The sequence below is a fragment of the Oncorhynchus mykiss genome, chromosome 11 (genome assembly GCF_013265735.2).
Source record: "Oncorhynchus mykiss isolate Arlee chromosome 11, USDA_OmykA_1.1, whole genome shotgun sequence".
In the NCBI taxonomy this organism is placed as follows: domain Eukaryota; kingdom Metazoa; phylum Chordata; class Actinopteri; order Salmoniformes; family Salmonidae; genus Oncorhynchus; species Oncorhynchus mykiss.
In genome coordinates this window covers 34085230-34103794 of record NC_048575.1, presented here as the reverse complement: position 1 = coordinate 34103794, position 18565 = coordinate 34085230, and the positions used below count along the sequence as shown (strand labels likewise).

At 42.2% G+C, this 18565-nt stretch overlaps 1 protein-coding gene across 4 annotated transcripts in view; it reads right to left on the bottom strand.

Annotated features, from left to right (window-relative positions):
- The window catches only part of LOC110535601 (disks large-associated protein 1), a 246163-nt gene that overhangs the window by 51084 nt on the left and 176514 nt on the right, over nt 1–18565 (bottom strand). For all 4 annotated transcript variants that reach the window (XM_036935331.1, XM_036935328.1, XM_036935330.1 and 1 more), the window contains one exon: nt 14848–15106. In XM_036935331.1, the coding sequence (XP_036791226.1) occupies nt 14848–15106 (259 nt within the window). The remainder of the gene's footprint in view (nt 1–14847; nt 15107–18565) is intronic.

The following is an 18565-nucleotide window of genomic DNA, read 5'->3' as shown; positions in this document are numbered from 1 at the left end:
AAAGGGGGGATACCTAGTCAGTTGTCCAACTGAATGTATTCAACTAAAATGTGTCTTCCGCATTTAACCCAACCCCTCTGAATCAGAGAGGTGGATCGCTGGATCGAATTCTCGAGCTGTCAAGGTAAAAAAAAAGAAACTGTCGTTCTGCCCCTGAACAAGGCAGTTAACCCACGGTTCCCTGGTAGGCTGTCATTTTAAATAAGAATTTGTTCTTAACTAACTTGCCTAGTTAAATAACGGTTAAATAAAACATTTAAATAAATAAAGGTGTGGGGGTCTGCCTTATCAACATCCATGTATTCGGCGCCAGGGGAACAGTGGGTTAACTGCCTTGCTCAGGGGCAGAACGACAGATGTTTTACCTTGTCAGATGGATGGCAAGACAAGAAGATAAGTGCACCACAGAAAGAGCAACCCTACTGGCACATCAGAGACTCTCTTTACATTGAAGATGGACTACTCATGGTAAACAAACGTATTATCATTCATCAAAGACTTCAGAGCCGAGGTACTTAAGAGGCTCCACATTGCACATCAGGGCATTCAATGCTCCTTAGCGCATGCCAGAGCTCTCATGTATTGGCCAGGCCTCACTGACGATGCACAAATGATGGTTGAATTGTGCACTTCCTGTCAAGAAAAACTGCCCAGCAACAAAAAGGAACCACTCCTACCACACACACTCCATGGCAAAAAAAAATGCCGCTGGTATCTATGAGTTCCAAGGACGCTCATTATTTCTGATAGTGGACCACTACTCCAAATATCCAGAGGTGCTGAGGCTGTCGGACAGGACATCAGGAACCGCCAGAGCAAAGTTTAGAGCTGTGTTTGCTAGACGTGGTATTGCAGCTGAACTGATGGCAGATCATTTACCCTTGACAAGTGCTGAGACGGCTCAGTTTGCAAAAGAGTGTTGTTTCTAAATCATTCATTCCAGTCCAGGGTTTCCTCAGTCAAACGGAATGGCTGAGAGGACCATTCAGTCAGTGATGAACATGCTCCAAGTCGACAGAACAAACCGGTGTTGACCCTCACGCCGCTCCCCTGAACCTGAGAAGCACACCTGTCACAGGATGTGTCCTACACTCCAACCTACCTACAAGTAAAGCAGGTGACTCCCAAAAATGTCCAGCATGGCTTGAAACGCAGACAGCTGCAGCGGAAGACAAGCAATGACAGAGAGTTGTCACATTTTCTTTCATTTCAGGAGGGAAAGAGAAATGGAGAGGATGGCAGCCAGCAACAGTGGTGAGAATCAGAGATGAACCAAGATCGTACGATATCATCACACCCTCAGGAGCTCGCTACCGCATAAACAGAAAGCATCTCAGACCTGACAGAACTGCCAGGTACAGGGACAATGAAGAGGTCACAATCACCGACTCTGATTCAGACCAGGAGGTCGAAGAGGCGACACAAAGAGACACAAATGAACACAGACAGAACATGACAGAGGACCAAAACCCTCTGTCATAGAGACTCACACCAGTCAGTGCACCAGAGTAGGTAGGTGTACTAAACTACCAGCGAGGCTACAGGACTATGTGCTAGAGTGAGTCAGAGGTGAAGCCTGGTATTGCAAGTGAAACTAGAGCACCAGCAGCTACCTTTGACTCTACAGCAGTATTAAAAATACAATGTTCTTGTTAAAAAAAAATACAAGTATTGTTTAAAAGTTATGTCTACTTGTAAGCTCTAGCTAAGAGGGGGTATGTACTATATGGAGCTAATGATGGTCCATAACTCCCCTGTGTTTAACAGCCTATCACTCTTGGGCTCTTGAGGGGCGCAGCGGTCTAAGGCACTGCATCTCAGTGCTAAAGGCTTCACTACAGACCCTGGTTTGATTCCAGGCTGTATCACAACTGGCTGTGATTGGGAGTCCAATAGGGCGGTGCCCAATTTGGCCCAGCGTCGACCAGTTTGGCCGGGGTAGGCTGCTACTGTAAATAAGAATTCCCCTTGAAGTTCAAGGGGATATGTAAATGAGCGGCCTTGCAGTTTGAAGTGTGCCTGCATGCACAGTGTTAATTCTTACCATGCTTCAGATATAAAGCTCAAAGTAATAGTACTTCAGTCTCCATTGTCAAGTTAATTCTACCGTGCCAGCTAGAGCACGACAGTTCTATAAATCCAAACAAACAGAAGACAGAATGTCCCCAGCAACATGACCACATTGGCCCAATGTGGGGCTAGCCCGCAGCAGCCCAACTCGGGCTAGCCCGCAGCAGCCCAACACGGGCTAGCCCGCAGCAGCCCAACACGGGCTAGCCCACACCAATCCCACATCAGCTTAACATAGGCTAGCCTACACCAGACCAACACAGCCTAGCCCACACCAGCCCAACATGGGCCAGCCCACACCTAGCCCACGCCAGCCCAACACAGGCCAGCCCACACCAAGCCCAACATGGCTAGCCCACACCAAGCCCAACATGAGCTAGCCCACACCAAGCCCTGCACGGGCTAGCCCACACCAAGCCCAACACAGGCTAACCTACACCAAGCCCAGAATGGGCTAGCCCACACCAATCACAGCTACATCACAATGTAGAAGCAAGGGCTTATTCAACATTTTGGGGACGTGGTTTGCAATTTTGCAGTTAATGTTGTTAAGTTAAAAAAGAATACAAGACAGCAATTGCTGAAACGATTCAGACCAATGAAGGTTCAGAACTATTAAGCCAATTATTTCGGAATAATATTCTTTCAGACAGAACATGCACTCTAAAAGGATATTTTGAAGCTTTAAATGCCTAGCTCCATGTTCATACAGCATATCAGATTCTAAACTCTATTGGCAAAAAAAGTCTCATAGTTATATATCAACTGATCTTACACATGACTCATCATAATGTTCACTCTAAAAGGATATTACAGTTTTTCTCAATTGCTAAAACACAATTTCTGAAATCTTGCTCCATTTCCTGAAAACATTAAACACAAAACCTCATCTTCAAGCAATATTTACATAACCTCTGACTCCTCTTGCAAAATGAAACATTCGCCTCAAAACAGTTTTACCTGTGTTCAAAATCAAACTCTGCTCTCAAATCATAAACAAAGTGATGAAAATGATATACACTCTCAAACAGTCAGTAAACAATACACCGAAAAATAGAAAACACATTGTTCAAAACATACAATTCCGTCATTGTCTTTTGATTAACGAAAACATGTTCTATCATAGTAGCTCAAAATTGATCAGAAATTACTACTCTGCTTTGCTCTTTGCAATTTTGTTTTTTGTTCTTCCTCCTTGTACCCCTATTTTTACAGTACTGTACCCTGCATCTCACAAACTTGTCCTTTGTCTCTGTGATACTGTCATTCTTGTTCTTTGTTGATATGAACCTGCAACCAGTCAAAATCTATTGAGCAGTCAGTACTGTTACAGTTTTTCTCAATTGCTAAAACACTAAAACCCATTGGCTGAAAAAGTTCTCAGTTGCCTGGACTCATTTAGCTAATTATGCAGTCTGTTGTCAACACCTTAAACCATTTCACATGATAAAACACCATTTGCAGATCTCACTTCGATTTTTCAGCAAAACTCTAAACACATTCTCATTCTCAAAACACATTCTGCACTCTAATGCACATGTCATCCATACTGGTAAACACAAGTGGCAACAATCAAATACAAATAGAGAACATATGTCATTGATTGAACACTGAACACAACCACTCAAAATTGATTTAACCTGTTTCAAATGATGCGACACAACCAATATAAGCCAGTTCAGAGAGCAAACAGGTTGTTGAAGGTGGGAAGGAGAAAGTTTGAGAATGGATACTGTAGTACAGTGCATTGTAGGCTGTATACTGTACAATGGATGAATTGTATGGCCCTGAACATTTTGCTTAAAAATAGTAAATATATGTCCAAAAAAGTATTTAGTCAGCCACCAATTGTGCAAGTTCTCCCACTTAAAAAGATGAGAGTCCTGTAATTTTCATCATAGGTACACTTCAACTATGACAGACAATTTTTTTTTTTTTTTCATTTTGTCTGTCATAGCTGTACATAGCTGTACATAAGTGTACCTATGATAAAAATTACAGGCCTCTCATCTTTTTAAGTGGGAGAACTTGCACAATTGGTGGCTGACTAAATACTTTTTTGCCCCACTGTGTGTGTGTGTGTGTGTAATATATATATATATATATATATATATATATACTGCTCAAAAAAATAAAGGGAACACTTAAACAACACAATGTAACTCCAAGTCAATCACACTTCTGTGAAATCAAACTGTCCACTTAGGAAGCAACACTGATTGACAATACATTTCACATGCTGTTGTGCAAATGGAATAGACAACAGGTGGAAATTATAGGCAATTAGCAAGACACCCCCGATAAAGGAGTGGTTCTGTAGGTGGTGACCACAGACCACTTCTCAGTTCCTATGCTTCCTGGCTGTTTTGGTCACTTTTGAATGCTGGCAGTGCTTTCACTCTAGTGGTAGCATGAGACGGAGTCTACAACCCACACAAGTGGCTCAGGTAGTGCAGCTCATCCAGGACGGCACATCAATGCGAGCTGTGGCAAGAAGGTTTGCTGTGTCTGTCAGCGTAGTGTCCAGAGCATGGAGGCGCTACCAGGAGACAGGCCAGTACATCAGGAGACGTGGAGGAGGCCGTAGGAGGGTAACAACCCAGCAGCAGGACCGCTACCTCCACCTTTGTGCAAGGAGGAGCGGGAGGAGCACTGCCAGAGCCCTGCAAAATGACCTCCAGCAGGCCACAAATATGCATGTGTCTGCTCAAACGGTCAGAAACAGACTCCATGAGGGTGGTATGAGGGCCCAACGTCCACAGGTGGGGGTTGTGCTTACAGCCCAACATCGTGCAGGACGTTTGGCATTTGCCAGAGAACACCAAGATCGGCAAATTTGCGTGTGGTTTTCCACTTTAATTTTGAGTGTGACTCCAAATCCAGACCTCCATGGGTTTATACATTTGATTTCCATTGATTCATTTTTGTGATTTTGTTGTCAGCATACTCAACTATGTAAAGAAAAAAGTATTTAGTAAGAATATTTCATTCATTCAGGTCTAGGATGTGTTATTTTAGTGTTCCCTTTTATTTTTTTGAGCAGTGTATATATATTTTTCAGCTGATCCAGAATGGTGGGCTTATTTCAGTTGATGTGAGGCATGCCTTGGGGCCAATGTGGGCAGCCTACGTGTCTTAACCTGCATTGGGCCCACATCGCGCCAATGTAGACATGTTAGAACTAGTACATGCACACCGGTACATGCACACCGGTACATGCACCACCTGCTTGCTTTTAGAACTACTGGCTGAAATTATACAAAATCTACCTACCATTTATTTAAAAGTTCTGAACATTGTCCGGCTATGAAATGTCACAAAGTAGCTCTCTTTCTGGTGTAAAATCAGTTGTTCACCATTTTCTACAGCATAGAGCCCCTGACTAATTCAAGGCCACAGGAATCCCATGGTGGTTCAATAAAAAAAATCAGCAAGACTTATCTCTTATTGAACCAGTGGAGGAAAATAGTGTGAATGAGTCACAGGCTGTGTCCCAAATAGCACCCTATTTCACATATAGTGCACTGCTTTTGAGCAGGGCCCTGTTGAAAAGTAGTGCACTTAACAGGGAATAGGGTGCCATTTGAGATGAAACCGAGGCCTACAGCTCGTTCCACACAATCTTACAGTATCAGCCTGGAAAACAGAGGTTGCTGAGAAAACGAGAGGCGATAATTAACGGTGGAAAGCAGAGGATTAGAGGAGAGGATTAAACAGCAGTGAGGGAGAGAGAGAGAGGGGTAGAGGTAAACAGTAGAGAGAGTAGGGAGGGGGACAGTGAGATACAGAAAGAGAGAGAGACGGATGGATACACCGTGGCACATTTCCTTAACTTTAGACCTGTATGCAGAAGTAGCTTTGATTTGAAGGTCACCTCTCAGTAAAAGAATGGGCAATTTTACGCTTCAAATTACTGTTGTGGCTCTGTAGCAAAGTAGAAAAACAAAGTAGGAAAACCACCAGATTACACAGAAGAACAGGACTATGTCCCAAACGACACCCAATACCTTATATAGTGCCCTACTTTTGAAGAAGGTTAATAGGGCTCTGGTCAAAAGTAGTGCACTATGTAGGGTATAGGGTGCCATTTGGGACTCAGGGGATCAGTGAAGATGGATGTAGGATGTACATGGTGTAAGATTTGACTGGAGGCAACCCAGTGTAGGAGACGGGGGTGTAACGCGGTTTAGATCATCCTCACATTACCCGATTCGTATGGATTTTCCGCAGCTTAAGGAGAAGATTCGCCACAGCTTTATTATGGAGCTGATGTCAGGACCAACATTCTTATCCCGGGCCAGGTTTGCATCCCAAATGGCACCCTATTCACATTTTTGACCAGAGCTCTATGGGCCCTGGTCAAAAGCAGTGAACGACATAGGAAATATGCTGGTATTTGTGAGGCAGGAAACTATACCTGCTATTACTGACCGGCCCTGGTCAATAGTAGTGCACTATAAAAGGAATAGGACGCAATTTGGTATGCATCCTCGGTATGCCTCCCGGCAGCTTATGAAATGTCAAAGCTTTGTGTTCCATATTTCTGTGAGTCTGTGTGTTTCATGTATGTCATTGTGTCTGTGTGTGAGAGGTTTCCATTACGTCTGCTTCTCTTCCTTCTCCTGGATGGTTTTCCTCTGGAATCATTCTCAGAGGAGGAAGAGGGTATTAAAAAGAGTGAATGTTCCATAACTTCTGTATGATGACAGAGATTTTGTGTGAGCCAACGGTTTTTCAAATGGGGGTCATCCGTTGACAGGCGCATGGATTTTCCGTGTACGAATTGTCCGTCTTTGTACGCAGTTAGTTTGAAAATAGCTGACCTGAGTTTAGTCGAATTGACTATCGACGGACAAAAAGCAATTTGAGTCTCTGTGTGGCTGAGCCTTAGTGTGTGCAAACTGTATGTGCATGTGTGTTATGGTCATCATGGTCATCATCATGGTCATTATCATGTCACGGTCAAAACTTAACTGACTGCTCAGGAATGTTGTATTAACTGATATTTACTGCAAATAACATGTGTGGGTGCTCTTTTCTTTCTATAACCTTCCAAAAATAACATTATTCCCACATGAGCATTGGACATGTTTTTTCTGGTGTGGTCCGGACCCGTCTAGATTTCAACGTCCACAGACGTTGGTTTATGGTCCAATCCAAATCTGAGCCAATCATATACATTTATGTTAACAGCACAGTACAGTACACTGGATCACAGCAGAGTACAGTACATTACACAGTACAGTAAAGAAAAGTAAAGTATAGTGTACTGTATTGTACCTAACTTTCATGTAATGTTTTGTACTCTACTGAACAGTACTGTACTTTATTTTACTGAATTAAACTCTACTGTACTCTACTGCAGTGGTTCTCAACTAGTTTTGACCCAAATTGAACCAGGTTGTCTCTGCATCATGAAAAATAGTTGGCAAAATAAAATCTGGAAAACAATTTTTAATGCTATACTGATAGTAAATGTAGCAATTATATGAAAAGGGAACAACATTCCCACCTCTTTCATTGTCAATAATACATTTTTACGCCTATTATTTATAAATGTAAGTTCATTATAATTTCTACACACTTTCAACCTGGTTTAAGTTCAGACTGGAGTATTTCTTCATAATTATATATTTTTTTTATTCAGACACCCGAGACACATTCAAAACCTCCCGCAACCCAAATTTGGGTAGCAACCCACCAGTTGAGAATCGCTGCTCTACTGTACTCTCCTCTACTGAAAGATACTCTACTTCATTGTGGTCTGCCGAATTAAACTATACTGTACTGTACTCTACTGAATAAAACTATGTCCCGTACCACACCGTATTATAGTCTTCTGTGTTCCACAGTACTAAACTGTGCCATAATGCACTGTGATGTTCAAACTTGTGAAACATAGCCGGGATGTCTATGATTTGTTCAGATGTGGATCTGAACCTTTCGCCGAACACATTTGTACTTGTTTGGGGGCGGAGCTCATTAGAATAATACACAAATGTTTGTTTTTAACATATACATTTTGGTCATTCAGCAGACACTCTTATCCAGAGTGACTTACAGTCAATTAATTCAACAAAGGTAGATAAACAACAACATATCAAAGTCATAGCAAGAAAACAAAAACCTGTAACTGTTACTCGGAATGTTACTGTAGTTGAAGTGGTTTGCTGGTTTATTCAGCGTGTTAGGTCAAGTTTGAACATAATTGCTGCCAGTTTGAAAGGTTCTGACGTCGTTAGATAAGTGCATGTGATAGAAAGGAGAATGTACATATTTTGTTGGCCCCTCTTTCCAATTAAGAGGTGTCAAAAACAACTTAATTGAAGATGTATAGCAGTTGAAATTGGGCCATACAATCAATGACTAAAAAATATGTATTTTCAATGTCTGTAAATTACATTTTCAACGTCTGGAAAATATGTATTTTTACCTTTTCGTTCAGCACCTAAAATGCATCTGATTTCAAATTCCAGAAGAAACATTTGATAAAAATCCAGCAAATATGTATTTTCAATGTCCGTATAAAATGGATTTGCGACGTCTGGAAGATAATTATTCCAACCTGTCATTCAGCACCTGAAAGGCACGTGATGTCAACGTGATGTTTGCTTACTGTCTGCTCACAGCACTCAGGATGAGAGCGAGAGAGTGTGAGAGGGAGCATGAGATAAATAAATTGTATTTTGCCTCTACGTGAGTGTCTGTGTGCTTCTGTCTAAAAGACTGAATGAGGGAGAAAGACTGTCCTGCTACCTAATCCTGTAATTCAACAGAATGACATTGAGAGACACCTCTGCATCCCAAATGTCACCCATAGGGCTCTGAAACAGTGCACTCTATATAGGGAATAAGGTGCCATTTGTGACACAACAAGTGATATAACCTAGGCTGCTGCCCTTCTAACTGACATATTTTGGTGGAAACAGAACAGACTCCTTGTGTTGGAATACAGTTTTCATTTTATGTCAAATTTGGCCTCATTCATTAGTTTTACACAACATACTCTAGGGACTTATTCTAAAATGGATTACATTTTTTTTAAATCTTCATCAATCTTGACACAATACCCAATGATGACAAAGCGAAAACAGTTTATTTTATTTTATTTTGGCCAATGTATTAAAAATGAAAAATAGAAATACGTTGAGGTGCATCCTGTTTCCATTGATCATCCTTAAGATGTTTATACAACTTGATTGGAGTCCACCTGCGATAAATTAAGTTGATTGGACATGATTTGGAAAGGCACACACCTGTCTATCTAAGGTCCCACAGTTGACCGTGCATGTCAGAGAAAAAAAACAAGCCACGAGGTCAAAGGCACAGATCTGGGGAAGGGTACAAAAAAAGTCTGCAGCATTGATGGTCCCCAAGTACACAGTGGCCTCCATCATTCTTAAATGGAAGAAGTTTGGAACCACCAAGACTCTTCCTAGAGCTGGCTGCCCAGCTAAACTAAGCAATCAGGAGATAATTGCCTTGGTCAGGGAGGTGACCAAGAGCCCGATGGTCACTCTGACAGAGCTCCAGAGTTTCTCTGTGCACTCGGAAGCCACAGGAGGAAACCTGGCACTGACCCTACGGTGAAGCATGGTGGTGGCAGCACCATGCTGTGGGGATGTTTTTCAGCGTCGGGGACAGGTAGACTAGTCAGGATCGAGGGAAAGATGAACGGAGCAAAGTACAGAGAGATCCTTGATGAAAACTCGCTAAAGAGTGCTCAGGACCTCAGATTGGGGCGAAGGTTCAACAGGACAACAACCCTAAGCACACAGCCAAAATAACACGGGAGAGGTTTCGGGACAAGTCTCTGAATGTATTTGGGTGGCCCAGACTTGAAACCGATCAAACATCTCTGGAAAGACGTGAAAATAGCTGTGCAGCAACTCTCCCCTTCCAACCTGACAGAGCTTGAGAGGATCTGCAGAGAACAATGGGAGAATCTCCCCAAATACAGTTGTGCCAAGCTTGTGGTCATACCCAAAAAGACTTGAGGCTGTAATCTCTGCCAAAGGTGCTTCAACATAGTACCGAGTAAAGGGTATGAATACTTATGTAAATGTGATATTTCCGTTTTTATAATTTTTTATACATTTGCTAAAATAAAATAAAAACTGTATTTGCTTTGCCATTATGTGGCATTGTGTGTTTATTGATGAAAAGCAACAGCATTGTAATCAATTTTAGACTAAAGCTGTAATGTGGAAAAAGTCAAGGGGTCTGAAAATGTTCTTGAATGCACTATAATTGGTGACCTGTATTTTATACTCTACGGCCTGAAGGAGTTCTGACAACAGCACGATGTGAACATGGGTCAGCTTCTTTTTGAACACCTTTTACCATTCTTCTAATTCAGTAGGGAGTGAAGTCTACACATACAGTACTGGTGAAAAGTTTGGACACACCTACTCATTCAAGGGTTTTTCTTTATTTTGACTATTTTCTACATCGTAGAATGATAGTGAAGACATCAAAACTATGAAATAACACATATGGAATCATATAGTAACCAAAAAAGTGTTAACTTCTTGCGTCGCGCAAACCCGTATCCGGGAGCGTAATCATAGCCTCAAAGCTCATTACCATAACGCAACGTTAACTATTCATGAAAATCGCAAATGAAATGCCTGTAGCATCAGTTCTGTGGCACTCACAGACAATATCTTTGCAGATTTGTCAATTATATGCATAGTCGAGCATCTTTTCATGACAAAATATCTTGTTTAAAACGGGAACGTTTTTTTATCCAAAAATTAAAAGAGCGCCCCCTATATCAAAGAAGTTAAACAAATCTAAATATACTTTATATTTGAGATTATTCAAAGTAGCCACCCTTTGCCTTGATGATGACAGCTTTGTACACTCTTGGCATTCTCTCATCCAGCTTCATGAGGTAGTCACCTGGAATTAATTTCAATTAACAGGTGTGCCTTGTTTAAAGTTAATTTGTGGAATTTATTTCCTCCTAAATGCGTTTGAGCAAATCAGTTGTGTTGTGACAAGGTAGGGGTGGTATATAGAAGATAGCCCTATTTGGTAAAATACCAAGTCCATGATATGGCAAGAGCAGCTCAAATAAGCAAAGAGAAACGACAGTCCATCATTACTTTAAGACATGAAGGTCAGTCAATGAGGAACATTTCAATAACTTTTAAAGTTTCTTCAAGTGCAGTCGCAAAAACCATCAAGCACTATGATGAAACTGGCTCGCACGAGGACTGTCACAAGAAAGGAAGACCCAGAGTTACTTCTGCAGCAGAGGATAAGTTCAGTAGAGTTACCAGCCTCAGAAATTGCAGCCCAAATAAATGCTTCACCGAGTTCAAGTAACAGACACATCTCAACATCAACTGTTCAGAGGAGACTGCGTGAATCAGGCCTTTTGTGGTTGAATTGCTGCAAAGAAACCACTACTAAAGGACATCAATAAGAAGAAGAGACTTGCTTGGGCCAAGAAACACAAGCAATGGACATCAGACCGGTGGAAAGATTTGTGGTTCCAACAGCAGTGTCTTTGTGAGACACAGTGTAGGTGAGCGGATGATCTCTGCATGTGTGGTTCCCACCGTGCAGCATGGAGGAGGAGGTGATTTATTTTGAATTCAAGACATACTTAACCAGCATGGCTACCACAGCACTCTTCAGCGATACGCCATCCCATCTGGTTTGCGCTTAGTGGGACTATCATTTTTCATTAGGACAATGACCCAACACACCTCAAGACTGTGTGAGGGCTATTTGACCAAGGAGAGTGATGGGGTGCTGCATCAGATGACCTTGGTTTGGGATGAGTTGGACCACAGCGTGAAGGAAAAGCAGCCAACAAGTGCTCAGCATATGTGGGAACGCTTTCAAGACTGTTGGAGAAGCATTCCAGGTGAAGCTGGTTGAGAGAATGCCAAGAGTGTGCAAAGCTGTCAAGGCAAAGGGTGGCTTCTTTGAAGAATCTAAAATATATTAAATATATTTTGATTTGTTTAACACTTTTTTTGGTTACTACATCCCTATATGTTATTTCATAGTTTTGATGTCTTCACTATTATTCTACAATGTAGAAAATAGTCAAAATAAATCTGTCAACTTTTGACTGGTACTATATGTATCATATCTGAACCTACAAGGGGCTGCCTCACACCATGGCACCCTCTGCAACCTGTGTGTGTATGTGCACGTGTGTGCGTGCGTGCCATCGAATTCATTAGCGTTAGCAAGGACTCAGGAGGAGAGATGTGAGGATGTGATGAAATACAAAGTGCCAGCACCATGACAGTAATCTGGGCCAATCCGTACTCTGCCTGGCTTTTTAGTGCTTAATAATGTTATGACTGACACCTCTCTCTCTCTCTCTCTCTCTCTCTCGATGTAATCATCACCTGAGATTGACCTAGTATTCCCTGCATTGAATTAAGGTCAGGGGTCACCCAGACTGAGACATGCAGCCAATCAAAGTTGACGATCACAGAACCAATCAAACACCCTTCAAAGCACCGAGCACAGCTAAAACCAATGGCTCTTGTCTAACAAACTTACACCTCTTTTTCATTAAGCTCTGCAGACTCACTCTGCTTCAGATTTCCAGTTATCACATGATCACATGTCTCAATCTGACTCCCCTAAATTGATGTGAATGAAATGGCTAACAGCTGTTGCTGCTGCCAATAGCCATCCCTCCGCCCCCAGCTACCAACCATATGTGGTCCGTCTGTCTAGGGCAGGACCTATTACCTTTAGATCCCCAGCAAATTAATATTGATCGACTCCCAGGCAGCTCCTAAGATATGGGTCAGAGGCGTGTGGGTGCGGTATGGAGTAGGGTGTGTGTGTGTGTACGCTCACTCTGTCTGTGTGTGCACACACATGTGTTTTAGTGTGTGTGTGTGTGTGTGTGTGTGTGTGTGTGTGCGCACGTAAGCGTGCGTCTTAAGAGGACATCTCCGCTTGATCATGTTTTCTGTCTCCTGCTCCCAGACCAGCCCCGACATCTGGCTCACCAGCAGTAGGGTTCTTGCCAATAGCACTTGATGTGATGAATTTTCTTTTCCCCCTCGCTTCCTCTTCCTCTGTAACTAGAGTTGTATGTCCCAAATGGCACATCTAATATATAGTGCCCTACTTTTGGCCATGGCCCATAGGGCTCTGGTTAGAAGTAGTGCACTATGTGGGGAATAGGGTGCAATTTGGGATATAACCTAGAGAATAGGGTGTGCCGACAGAGATCAATATTAGCCAAACGAGAAACACACACATGAAATGCCTCCTCTTCCTCGCCGGCTTTATTATTGTCTTGTTCGTTTTATACAAACTTGATGGTGGTGAATCTCTGGATGCCGTTACATCGTACTCTTCCCACTGGCTTCAATAGAAGTGAGGGTCAAATAAATCCTTATCCTCCGCAGCCTTGGTAGGGTAACTCCGGGAATCAATGGAGCAGAATTGTTAATGGCACTAAATGAATGTTTGTTCTGAACCACGAGGAGCACCTTCAACTTGACTGAACACGCTTTGCCGTACAATTTGCACTAAATATTTTAATTAGCTGACTGTAACCTTGTTGGCTGTGTGGAAGAAAGAAAGAACTGCCTTTTAATCGGGATAATTAAACAGGGGGGGGGGGGGGGGGGGGGGAGCACTGAGGAACATGAAAAAAGGAATGCCCTCGGGCTCTGACTCACTGCATGGCTACAATGTAAGTCAGAGAAGACGGGGAATTTATAGAGAGGCAAAAATAGAAAGTTAACTCGGAATGCCAACACCACTCAACATCAATACTGCATGCAGTCCATGCACTAATGTTCTAGTTCAATGCTTTACTGGACGAGAGGCAGAGAGCTCAAATAAGGGCCGGCCAGGAGTCCACATACAGACCCTGATCAGCAGGAACGAGCTCTTAAAGGTAGTCCCAGCAGAGATACAGACAGACACCGTTCTGCACAGAGGGGATCTAATATTTATCATATTGTAACGCCAAAGAAAAATAGGTCATACGTATTATAATACTTATAAAGAGATGTTCTGAGGCTCTGGGTATTGTGCGTGTGTCCTTTGCAATCACAACTCCTCTGCCTCCCGTTGACATGTCTACAGTATGAAATATGTACTGTACTCTACACTCTTAGATAAAAGGGTTCCAAAAGGGTTATTCGGCTGTCCCCATAGCAGAACCCAAAAGAGTTCTACCTGGATCCAAAAGGGGTTCCTCCTGGAACCAAAAATGGTTCTTCAAAGGGTTCTCCTATGGGGAAATCCAAATAACCATTTTAGGTTCTGGATAGCACTCTAAAAGTGTGTGGACTAAGCTGTCAGTGTATTAACACATGCAATGCTCATCCAATTACTGTCCCTTTACATTAGTAGTCAGTAGCAGTGCATACTGTACATAATGCATTACATACATGTATAATACATTGTAGACATTACATATGCGCATATGGACAATGTAGGTACGGTGGCGTCTAAACTAGGCCCTAAGAAGGAGTGATTGTATTAAATAATGACATTTTAATGACAACATGCTCACTTAGGAACTCACTTGGTGAAGGGCATTCGGCTGAAAATGAATAAATGCAACAGCCATATCACTGTTGCTTGCAAATAGTCATGGGTGGAAAGAACCATCCCATTCGTGGTTCTTGAGAGACCCTAAAATGGTTCCCCTATGGCATCACACTCAAGAACCTTCTTTGGTTCCAACTTGCATCTGTATTTTAAGAGTTTAGAGTCAGGGTAAAATCAGGGTAGCTAAAGTTGTAGTTTTATTGCGTGTGTGTGACTGACCTGTGCTGCTCTGGATGGTCCTGACGGTGGTGGTGGCCCGGGGGGCTGAGATAGCCCTGATGTTTCCCCCCACCATGGTGACCCTGTCCTCCTCATCTTGGGAGCAGCCCTTCTCGATGGCCCGGACATAGCTGTGACTGCGCATGCGGAAGCAGCCTGACATGGGGAGGTCCAGAGCATCCACCGCTTGAGACTCCATCTCACTGAAAACAGACTCACACACTGCCTCGATCTGTCCGTTCACCTCCACCTCGCTCACCTGCAGGGGGTGACACCACACGCACGGGGGGGCAAAGGTCAAACAGGTTAGAAAAACCTAGGTCAACATCACCGGACTGGAGCCATGTACACAAGGGTTTAAAGTATATCCAGTGATTTTGAGGAATCAAAAAGGCACAAAGACACTTGAAATCAATCCAAAAGGAAAGTATGCAGTGCAGAGGGGAGGGAAGTTGTGGGGTAAAAGTCCACGGGCCGTCCGAGTGCAGTGCTACAGGGGTGTGTTGGCAATACACATGTCTACAGGAGGGAAGACTCACGACTAGTTGAAATGAGTGCCACGGCATTGTAGAACTAAGCTAATGGAAAGGGTGTGTAGTGGTTGTATTGGGACCAGGCACGTGTCTTCATAGTCCCCAACAGAAACACAAAGTGTCTAAGGTGGACTGCTATTCTAGCCTAATATACTTGCATGGAAAGAGGAGCAAAGAGGGTTATGTGTCGTCAAGCCAAATCTGTTTTCATGGTTTCTGATATGGGGCGGCAGGTAGGCTAGTGGTTAGTGTTGGGCCAGTAACTGAAAGGTTGCTAGATCAAATCCCTGAGCTGACAAGGTAAGAATGCTGTCGTTCTGCCCTTGAACAAGGCAGTTAACCCACTGTTTCTAGGCTGTCATTGTAAATAAGAATTTGTTATTAACTAACTTTTCTAGTTAAATGAAAAAAAATCACGTTATCAATCACAGCATGTTTTTGGACTGATTCAGCAGTTTTTACCTGATAAAGTAGAATACTATTGGAAATTGATGTTGAAAGTTCCATTTATATTTCTAAAATATAAGTTGAAAATGATGCTGTCCCTGCTTCCTGTTGACATTAACCTTTAGTAGCCCAATGTCAAAATACAGATTGGAGTGTCCAATTCAATAGTCAATATGTAGAAACAGTTGGTGATATACAGTATTAAAAATATAAAATGTGCTACCTACACATACAGTGCCTGCAGAAAGTATTCATACCCCTTGACTGATTCCACATTCTGTTGTGTTACAGCCTAAATTCTAACTGAATTAAATATATATTTTTCTCACCAATCTACACACAATACGCCCATAATGACAAAGTGAAAACATGTTTTTAGATTCTTTGGCAAATGTATTGAAAATGAAACACAGAAATATCTCATTCACTTAAGTATTCACAACGCTTCGTCAATAGTTGGTAGAAGCACCTTTTGGCAGTGATTACAGCTGTAATCCTGGGGAAGTCTCTAAGAGCTTTCCACACCTGGATTGTGCAACATTTGCCCATTTATTATTTTCAAAATTCTTTAAGCTCTGTCAATATGGTTGATCATTCTTAGACAACCATTTTCAGGTCTTGTCATAGATTTAAGTCAAAGTAGATTTAAGTCAAATCTGTAACTTGACCACTCAGGAACATTCACTGTCTTCTTGGTAAGCAACTCCAGCGTAGATTTGGCCTTGTGGTTAAGGTTATTGTCCTGCTGAAAGGTCATTGTGTCTTCCAGTGTCTGTTGGAAAGCAGACTGAACCAGGTTTTTCTCTAGGACTCTGCCTGTGCTTAGCTATATTTCATGTATTTGTATTTAAAAGAAATCCCTAGTCCTTGTCTGTGACAAGCATACCCATAACATGATGCAGCCACCACTATGCTTGAAAATATGGAGAGTGGTACTCAGTAATGTGATGTACTGGATTTGCTTCAAACATAACAATTTTTATTCAGCACAAAAAGTGAATTGCTTTGCCACATTCTTTGCAGTATGACTTTAGTGCTTTGATGCAAACAGGTTGATGTTTTGGAATATTTTTATTCTGTACAGGCTTCATTCTTTTCACTCTGTCAATTAAGTTAGTATTGTGCAATAACTACAATGTTGTTGATCCAACCTCAGTTTCTCGTATCATAGTCATTAAAGTCTGTAAGGGACAGGAACAAAATTCACTTGGGGGAGGGGTGGTCAATCAATCAATCAATCAAGTGTATTTATAAAGCCCTTTTTACATCAGCCAATGTCACAAAGTGCTATACAGAAACCAAGACTAAAACCCCAAAATAGGGAGGATTGTGTGCTTTTTGGGGAGGCACAGCGGAGGGCAGTGCGTTTTTCCCCTAGTTTACATTAGCTCTTCTGCTCATATTTTCCCTATAAACAATGGCTTGACTTACTTTTGATATTACCCTAAAAAAGTTTATAAACGTTTGTGAAGGTTTGGTATGGTGTGGCTATTATTAATTGTTTGCTACTCCAGGCCTACGATATGAAGGCAGTGTGTCTCGGCCCTCCAACTGACTCCAACCAGAGTTACTCCTATAATCTGAACATATAATGATTATCTTTATACAAACTATTTGTAAAAATATTAAGATTACCCTCCTTCTGTACATCAAAAGCTATATGGCAGACGCAGTAGCCATGTGACATAAAGAAATGTATTCTTGTTCAAATAGCCCTTACACAGCCTGGAGGTGTTTTGGGACATTGTCCTGTTGAAAAACAAATGATAGTCCCACTATGCGCAAACCAGATGGGATGCCGTATCGATGCAGACTGCTGTGGAAGCCATGCTGGTTAAGTGTGCTTTGAATTGTAAATAAATCACTGACAGTGTAACCAGCAAAGCACCCCCACACCATCACACCTCCTCCTCCTCCATGCATTATGGTGGGAACCACACATGCGGAGATCCTCCGTTCACCTACTCTGCGTCTCACAAAGACACGGCGGTTGAACCAAAACTCTCAAATTCGGACTCATTAGACCAAAGGACAGATTTCCACCGGTCTAATGTCCATTGCTCGTGTTTCTTGGCCCAAGCAAATCTCTTCTTCTTATGGTGTCCTTTAGTAGTGGTTTCCTTGCAGCAATTCGACCATGAAGGCCTGATTCATGCAATTTCCTCTGAACAGTTGATGTTGAGATGTGTCTGTTACTTGAACTCTGTGAATCATTTATTTGGGCTGCGATTTCTGAGGTTGGTAACTCTAATGAACTTATCCTCTGCAGAAAAGGTAACTCTGGGTCTTCATTTCCTGTGGTGGTCCTCGTGAGAGCCAGTTTCATCATGGTGCTTGATCGTTTTTGTGACAGCACTTGAAGAAACTTTCAAAGTTCTTGACATTTTCCATATTGACTGACGTTCATGTCTTAAAGTAATGCTGGAATGTAATTTGTGTTTTCTTATTTGAGTGGTTCTTGGCATAATATGGACTTGGTCTTTACCAAACAGGTGTAACGTTCGTCGTTAAGAGTAGACCAAGGCGCAGCTTGATGGAAGTTCATCATATTTTATTGAACTGTGAACCAGCAAAAACAACAATAAACAATACAACAAACTAAAAGCTTTGTCGTGCAAAAATACATGCAACGAAAAAAAAGACCAGATCCCACAACTGAAGGTCGAAAAAAGGTCTGCCTAAGTATGATCCCCAATCAGAGTCAACGATAGACAGCTGCCTCTGATTGGGAACCATAC